The 9,253-nt window shown below is 43.2% G+C and overlaps 1 protein-coding gene across 1 annotated transcript; it reads right to left on the bottom strand.

Annotated features, from left to right (window-relative positions):
* Positions 1 to 1,026: 1,026 nt before the first annotated feature.
* Positions 1,027 to 3,628, bottom strand: klf2b (Kruppel like factor 2b). Its single transcript, XM_085804924.1, has 3 exons — positions 3,252 to 3,628; positions 2,029 to 2,947; positions 1,027 to 1,897 (listed from the first exon to the last, which is right to left on the bottom strand). Exons 1-3 carry the CDS (start codon positions 3,321 to 3,323, stop codon positions 1,722 to 1,724), a joined length of 1,167 nt encoding a protein of 388 aa, XP_085661050.1. The 5' UTR covers positions 3,324 to 3,628; the 3' UTR covers positions 1,027 to 1,721.
* Positions 3,629 to 9,253: the final 5,625 nt, after the last annotated feature.

The raw sequence follows: 9,253 nt of genomic DNA, 5'->3' as shown, positions 1-9,253 counted from the left end.
TAATTGTGTCAGTGATAAATGTAGAAACAAGAAAGAGTAAACAGCCTGGGGGAACAGTGTAGTAGTTCTGTTTTAGGGTCTTTATCTCCTTTCGAAGATCAAGTCTCACTATTTACGATGGATTGTTTATATCATCAAGTTCTGCATTAATATTGGAACAAAAAAAGTGAAATGAGAGTGATACATTTGCATCCACCACTGTAGATATTTTTGACCTAGTGCACACTTCCTCTTTTTTGAAATATGAATAATTCAAGCTGAGGTTTTATTCAACACCTCCCATTATTTTATTAGGGCTGAAGCAAAGTGTAACTGCGGACTAGAGTAGTGCCACTTTTAATAAAAGGTGAAGTTGTTTCAAACACTTTAAATTGTCATGATACAAAAGACCAAGCGCACATTTGAAGAAAAATGTTTAATATTTACGGATTTAGGGGAAAAAAAAAACATTGTGTGGTTTTGATGCATCTACTTAATTCTACCTTTCATGTGGGTGAAACAAATACTCCCCGACACCATGCAGACATAATATGCACCGACTCCAATACTTTGAAACTGTAGTGCACAGTGACTGTGTAATTGTAGTATTAAGGCCCTTTGATGTCCTACTATAATTTCTACCCATCAGAAAGGGAGTCTAAGGGCTCCCTGATGAGGGTTTGCTGTGCCCCTCTGTCCAGACGGCTCCTGGCTCACTCTGTAATTATGGAAATGGAGTGTTTGTATTTATAGGCTAAGCCCACAAGTGGCTGCCCTTCTCCGTCTTGCAGCTGCATAACATCACAGTGGAAATCAAGTGCCTATGTTTAAAAAAAAAAAAAGTGGGTCTACAATGGCAACATGTATCTGGTGAAGTCGTCTGTTGGTGCGCGGGGTTTATGTGCCTGCACAGAGAGGCAGTAAGCACAGGATGAGGTAGTATTGCAGAGTGGGCGGATGCAGATCATTAAACTAAATGTGTGAACAGCAGCAAGTGTCTTGAATGCTCAAGCAAGCGTAAAAACGAAAACATTCCCAGGTCAGATGTTCAATTTCATTGTTTTGTTTTTTTAATATTTACAATAAATACACATTTACAGTATAAAATCCATTTACATATTCATATAAATTTAAGTAAAAAATAATGCACAGGACATCAAGCCCTGATAGTGTAGACAGGGGCTGGATCCAAGAGTTTCACGCCAGAGGAGTCAACGACCACTACATACAGGAAAAGGCAATAAAATACAACAGCTCAGGCCACTCAAGACATTGAGGCAGTTTTAAATAAAACATTGTCTTTGCACATGTTAGGCAAACTGTATGTGCATGTCACTCCTGTCAACAAGAACATGTACTATGTTGTGGTCATGTCTTTTCTGTCACAAGAGTTTTACAGTAGCAGAGTCATAGAAAGGCACTTGTGTTAAACACCGCATTCCAGTTCTGTCAAAGAAGAGTAGTATATACAGGGCCAGCCCCTTCTTGGTCTGCCTGCTCTAAAGCAAACAAAGCTTTTCTAAAGCTTTTTATAGAACCAAAGTAGTACCAGCTACGTTATTAGAAAATAATTACGCTAAAACTTCTTTTTGTTTTTTAAATTCAATATTATATATAAAAAAAAGACTTTGGTCATGTGTAGAACAGTTTAAATAAAAAATACATCAGTTGGTTCACAATGAAAAATAACACAAACCCAGCCATTAACCCCCCCAAGTCCTTTTTTTTTAATGTGGGCTCCTTCACATGTGTCTCTTCATGTGGAGAGCCAGGTGGTCAGACCTGGAGAAGGCACGCTCGCACAGGTGGCACTGGAAAGGCCTGTGTCCGGTGTGTTTGCGGAAATGACGGGTCAGCTCGTCGGACCGGGCGAACTTCCATCCACAGCCCTCCCAGCTGCAGTGGTATGGCTTCTCACCTGTGGACAGAAAACATGGGGATTCATTAGAATGTGCTGAGAGGAGGAGGTGGTGGTTTGTTTGTTTTTTGAGCACCGTGCGTAATTGCGCACAGAAAGAAATCAGCCTCGAAAGGTGAGCTGTGACTTACCAGTGTGGGTTCGGAGATGTGCCTTCAGGTGTGAGCTCTTGGTGTAGGTTTTGCCGCAGCCAGCGAAGGTGCAGGTGTGCGTGGCTGTGCGCTTCCGCGGCCATGTGCGCCGTCCTCTCTTGGGTTTGGACTCCAGCAGTTCGAGGGGAGAGGAGGGCGGCGTGAGCATCACCCTCTGCGCGCCAGGCTGCAGGCTGAGACTCTCATCGTACAGCGCGAAGGCAGTGTGCGGAGCGTGGTAAGACATCTGCAGCTGTGGAGCCTGAGGGTGGTGGTGGGGGAAAGCTGCCGGCGTGTGGTACTTCTGTGGGAAGTTCATGGGCTGGCACAGCTGCGCCTGGCAGTCCGAAGCTCCCTGGTCGTCGGGGCTGAGAGGCGGTGTCATGTTGCTGGCTGCCCGCGGGGAGATGGCCACTCGGGGCTGCTCGAAGGACATCATGCATGAAACGTTCCCCTCTTGCTTGATTTTGCTGCAGCTCTGAGGCACCATGCCCAAAACGGGGCCGTAACTGTCCATGGATGGCTCCACTTTGATGTTTTCCGGGCGGGGGAAAGGGGCAGTGTTGACATAAAATCTCCCCTGAACGCTGGGAGTGCGCGTAATGCCATAGCTGCTGTTGGTTCCCTCGGAGCGGAGAAGCTCTGTCATGAGGCTGGCGCCGTACGGGGGCGGCGGGGAGCGGTGGTCGTCTGCTGGGTAGGATGCCACCGAGTTTCCAGTTGTGTACATGCTGGACTCAACTGTGCCCATATATTCCGCCCCGCTGTCTGCGCCTGTTGTGTTGGCGAGAATAAAATCCAGATCCAAATAATTACTCAGATCCTCGTCGTCCTTTTTGCTGTGAATGTCCTGGCTGTGTACCATTTCAAGCATCGAGCAGCTGCTGGAGACCAGTTTGTCCATATCTCCTTTCCACCTCTGAAAGAAGACAGATACAATATTAGATTACAGATCGTTACAACTCTGATAAAAGTGAAATACAATCAATCAAAGCTTGTGAAAGTGCAGATGCGAGATCCAGCTGGAGAAACCTCTCTATACTGACTTTTATCCTCTTATGTGAACTTTATTTTAATTTTTTGTACATGTCTTTTACAACATATATTGACTCGAACAGCTTCACTTGATCTCCACACTATCATCTATCTACATCAGCAGGTGAAACTACACTATCTTCATTAAACTCGCACAGATTTGTTTTAAAGCAAGATGATCAACTTACGTTTTCCCAGGTCTTTTCTCTTTGGTTAGAGAATGTCGAAAACGACGGTAGCATCACTCCGGATAAGGCCATTATGTTTTTGTTTCTTTGCTGAAATAACAACTAGTATCTCTTGTCAAAGTCGGGTTGAGTTGAGTTGAGTTGAGCGGCAGCCGCGCCGGAGTCTGTGCGCCTGTTTCTCACCGTCTCCGCTGCTGCTGCGCTCCGAGGACATGAACAAGTTTAAAAAGTGGTAGGAGGTCCCCCGACCTTATAACTCTCCAGCCAGAGTTCGCCTGGCCAATTGTGAGAGCTCAGGAAACAACGTAAAGTTTGGTAAATTTAGCTCTTTATAAAGCGGCTCCTTCAGGCGAGCGGGGCTCAGTGCGCTGTGTGACAGAGCGGAGCAGCGCAGAGGAGCCTATAAAGTGCAGGCGCTCCCCCCTCCCCCCTCCCCCCCACAGTCTGACGCACATGGACCAACCCACCTGGAGCCTGGAAAAAAGTTCCAAATTACAAACACACACACACACACACACACACTGGCAATATAGCAACCATAGATACTTACGTAATAGGCTGAAAAGAACAAGCCTAATGACAGAGACTCCGGCAACTTAATGTAAAGGCTGTCAGTGCTTCAATTAGTCGTTACTATGGAGATGTGGCTGTTTTGATGAACATAAAAGTACAAGTAGAGAGTCAGAGAAGTGGGTTTAAAACACAGTAATAAGCATTATTATCTAACAAAGTTGTATTATTTGATGATTATTATCTAAAGTGCAAGCGAGTTTGTGAATATAGTTTCTACTCATGGTGCGTGCATCTGATGGCATTTTTATTTACTAGCCTATATATTAAAAAAAAATAAAATAAATGTATCAATATAATGAGAAAAGCTCCAAAACCAACTCTTTCATCTATGTGGATTGAAGTGTGTTATGAACGAGCAGATTAAAATGTGTTTCATAATAATGCAGTTGTGAAGATGATCTCTATGTGTGTGTGTGTGTGTGTGTGTGTGTGTGTGTGTGTGTGTGTGTGTGTGTGTGTGTGTGTGTGCGCGCGCGTGTGCGTGTGTGCGTGTGTGTGTTGCTGCTGTCTCCACCTGTTTGACGCGTCTCGCTCTCGGGCTCATTATCATTAATGGACGATTTGGTTTTTTTTGTTCTTTCCCAGCGGGCTTGTCCAAACAGGCGCCAGGCTCGTCTGAAACGGTTCGCGCGGCGTTTTAACGCTCTAACTACTGGTGATGTAAACATGATTTAAGGGTAACGTCCCATTCAGGTGCAAATGGGGGATGAGGGGGCTCGTAAAGTATCGACTGGGGGTCAAATTTACATCTCAACTCCCGTCCCGCTTGATGCTGTTGTTTCTGCAGCACTATAGGGATCTGGTTTCTGGCGCGAGGATCCTCTGCACTTTGTGTCACCTAATAAAACTAACATCAAATATGACACAAAATAAAGCATGACACACACTCACACACAGCATAAAACACTGATAATAATAAACTTTCTACAATTAGACATGGGACATCAACCAAAGACAAGTCTGTACAAGTCAGTTTTATTATATTTCACAATCAGCAGTGTCAAAAGAGAGAATAGCAAAACCACAATGTAGCCTATAAATATCCCACAGTAAGTAAACAATAACTATCACAAAGTCTCAAACATACAGACTGGCCCCCATCAGTATTATATAATCATATATTACAATATATTGATTATTATTGCCATTCCTCTGTAAACAGCCATTATCATATAAAGGAATAATATCTCTCATGTAATCATACTGTGTAGTGAGCATGTGCTTTCATATGTTCTCACTTTCATTTTTTAGATTTTAAATATTTTTATTAGAGCACTCTGTAATATTGTTACATATTTACATAAAACACATCCAAGTGTATAATGTATATCCATACAGAGATGTATGCAGTTAGGACATAATGCCTTCTTTTTGTTTTTTAGAACAGATGAAAGAACAGATAAACATGTATACAAAGTACAGATGAAGAAAAATAAATGAAAATGAAAGCAAAACCTAAATAAATATCCCTCCAACCCACCATACCCAGCCTTACCCTTCCGTCTAATCATATTTCAGATTTTAAAACTGTAATTACCAAATAATGACACACCATAAGTCCCTCTCAGTGTAAGTATAAAGTAGAAATTAGATGTATCCAAATATTATAAGTACATTACGAAATGCTTTTAAGTAGTGTTTGTGCTGTTGGTATGGTGGTGCCTATATGAGTGTGACCTCCGACACCCCCGCAACAGGTACAGTCAGAAAAAAAAACAGTCCATGATCATCTGAGTAAACACAGAACGACCGGGCTCAGCACCACATGACAGACACATCACTTCTCATCAAGCTGTCATGTCCACCATCACCAGGAAGCCCTGTGAGTGCAGCTGTGAGGTGTCCACATCCTGATCCCTGATCTGCACAGTGTGTTCAGTGGAAAGTGCGTCACGCGGCAGGAGTCCAGTAAGGCCGCTGCCTCTGACCTCTGCCGTGTGCAGCCGTCCTCTCCTCTCCTCCGCTCTGCTCCGCTACCAGTGAGAGTGAGTGGACTCTCACTTCCCCTGTTACTCAGCTACAGTATAAGCTACATTACAACGCTTTGTAATGCTGCAGAGTTTCAATTTAAGGAACTTAATCCACTGGTGACCTCTTAGTACTTACAGTCATAACTCATAATTAACTTGCAGAAACACTTCTTAACACTCATAAGTGTTTGGAAATATTTCCCACATTTCGGAGGCCGTGTTGGAGGTGTTTTTTTTTTTCTGTCAGCGGCTGTGGACAAATGACTGCTCTTCCACATGAAAAATGTAACTGACTCCACAGAAAGTCTGCCTTGAACTTCAGTTGAAGCTTTTCTCCAAGATTTCAATCTTTGTTTTTGCATGGCAGGATATTTTAAGAACAATTTTTCAGTTTCTCTCTGAGAATAAAATAATCAGCACTGCTCACATCTCTTTTACAGACCCATGAAGCTACAGCTGGGAGACCATTAGCTTCAGTTTTCTCTGCTATACCAGAAGCGATTTCTTTTGTTTGTGGTCTTTATAGTACAAGAGAGTAGGCTATGATATGACCTCTGACCTCAGCGCTCTGTCTTTTGGGAGTCACAGTGAGTCACTATTGGAGAGTAAAGGGAAAGAGCTGGAGCTAGCTGGTTAACATACTAACCCCAGTTGAAAAGACGTGATATAAGTTAACAGTTCAGCTCTTTTTGACTGTTTTACTATCTATCTGCCACACCAAAACAAGCCTATATCTCAGGATTTCTGACATTAAACCACCGTTCCTACAATTAATGACTGACCTTACCTTGACCTTTCCCAACTAGATGCCATCTACCAATTAGTGGATGAAGATAATGTTTTTTTAGAGGATTGGGAGTAATCATGCCCCTTATTTTGGCAATTACCTGCCTGAATCCGATGAACTTTCACTCAGGCTTGTCGCAGCTGGTTTATTCATCATTGACACACACTCACAGTCAAATGTCATGATGTAACCAGACCTGGTTAACAGGAGATTTGCAACAGACGGGAGTGTATGAAGACTTTACTAGACAATTGTGCACCTGGTGGATTCAAATGTCAGCCGGAGAGGACTGAAACATTTGCACTTGAGTAGCCTGAAATCATGTGAAACTGCTCACAGCGTGTACACTGCTCGGTGAAGTGCAGCAGAGGGATGAGAGAAGCAAAAAGAAAAAAAAAAGAAAAAGAAAAGAAAGAAAGCTGTAGTTGGCAGGTCTGGTGTTTCCTTGGAGGGAGCTCTCGCTAATTCGTATGACGTTTAAGAGACAGGTTTGTATTTCACTCTGATCCGTCACTTCCTGTGGAGAAGTGTACGTACCCGACGAGAGAATTTCATTTGGGCAAATTGGGCGAAGGTTCGGGGCCTCACATACGTTGGGTGGGACACTCTTTTTTGACTGCAGCAGCGCACGTAAAAAACATTTCTCAGTGGAGGCTTCAGTTAAAGAGATCTGTTAGGAGTCCATAAAGAAGTGGGACTTAATTGATCCCTGTGGGGAAATTCTCCTTTTTGCTTGCTCCCCTCCACACTGAGATCAAAGGTCCAAACCGGGACAAACACCTCGGAGCTGGCGAGGCTTCAGTGTCCTCCACGAATTCTTGACCCCGTGTCCTTAAGTCAAATCACAGTCTCCCAACCTGCAGCCTCTTGGATGATCTGCACATTTGACTTTCCCTGCAGAGGAAGAGGAACCTTTGAAATCATGGCAGCCTATTAGACAATTGTAGATGTGCAACGCTTCCAGAAAAGTCTCAAAAAATCTCCTTCCCTGAATTGACATTTACACAACAGTTTTATCATTGGGCAACGCGCATGTCATTTCACAATTGTAGTATTGTATTGTAGTAAGTTTATATGCGAGGCAGACTCTTATTTTGTCACTTGCATTCTTTTATTTTGAGATTTCATGTTTTACAATTCTTTAAACCACAAAAAAATAAAAACCTTCGGTGGCCCTGAGAGCTCAATGCAGTGAAACCTGTAAAATAGAGGGAAAGACATCAATTTGACTCTTTACAGAGCTTGACACTCCCACGCCGTCCAAAACACAAAGTGACTTTCTTGGAAGGAATCAATTTCAATTCTGAGAGAAATGACAGAAGCTCCTACATTTAAAACAGTATTATCACCGTGCTTCCCCTTTATACTTTCACATATGTATTTATAGAATAAATGTCCACTACATCCATTACTGTTAAATGTTTTGTCTCTATGCAAAGCACACTGAGTTGCCCCTTTGGGATGAAATGCGCTATATAAACAAAGATGCCTTGCTTTAATTGCCTTCCACGACCCACAAAGAGCACAGCTTGTTGTTTACAGTTTCACAGTGTACTTTCCCTCCTTAATTTTCATTTGCTTCCAATAATCGCCACATTGCTCATCGCACACATATGTCTCATATTCTCCAGGATGAGGCTCTGTGCTGTCATGATGTAGCAGTTGTTGTTGGGCTGTCACTGACATGAAGGCAGGCATGCATCATGTCTGTGTCAGGTCTGTACGTATTCCGTCACTGCGGTGAGGATTTGGACACATCAGCTCTGTCTCATGTGGCGCTCTCCGCTCGCTTCCATGGAAAAACAGTGTGTAAGTGTGAGAGGTAGCGCCGGGGCCTGCATGGGACGTCCTGACTGAGCGAGAGTCAGTGAGAGTTTGAGAGCGAGTGGGATCCTGCTCTGGGCTTATATAGCCCAGTTATTTTTAACCACCCGCCCCTTGCTTATTACAGCGTTTCCCCCCCGGACAACTCAGGAAGCACGTTTGGCTCCTTTTCCTGCTCACACGCGGCCAGATTCAAACAGAATCAAAGAATGATAGCATTGAGGCTCTCCATCCCCCTGTTGGAAAAGGAAAGGGGGATGGGAGGCGGGGGGTGGTGGGGGTGGGTGTTTAGCAGAAAAGGTTGGCACGCGCCATCTGCGTGACATTCAAAGAGCTGGCTCCAGTCCTACTCCAGTTTCAGACAGAAACTTTCAAACATTGGTTAAAAAACGCAGCAAAGAGAAAACACATTTCTACCTGCTGGGAAGCATTCAGCGACGTATCTTTAGTGGATTAACATAACTAAAGAGCAGCTGAGTTTCACTGTTAAAGATAACTGTCACCAAACACAGCTTCCAGTAACCTACAGTATTTACAACAGTTAATTGCGCTGAACTCATTTGAATAATGTGTTGCATAACACTGGCTGCTTGTTTACAAGATGCAAGTAAACCAGTTGATACTGAGAAACACAGGGAGACCACCTCTGATAATGTCAACCTGAAATACATAACTTCATTATCTCTTATTGATGCTTTTTATGGAGAACAATGACTTAAATCATTACAAAAATGTCATTAAAATTCATCACATTTAACTAAAGAATATGTTTTTTTAAAAAAAGAAGGGTTATTGATTAAGTTGAATCAAATACCGAGAGGTGTATCTAATATCCAGAACAATCAATT

This window comes from Trachurus japonicus, chromosome 17 (genome assembly GCF_045865225.1).
Source record: "Trachurus japonicus isolate A0001 chromosome 17, Traja_1.0".
NCBI classification, from domain to species: domain Eukaryota; kingdom Metazoa; phylum Chordata; class Actinopteri; order Carangiformes; family Carangidae; genus Trachurus; species Trachurus japonicus.
This window is presented reverse-complemented; position numbering and strand designations above follow the sequence as displayed.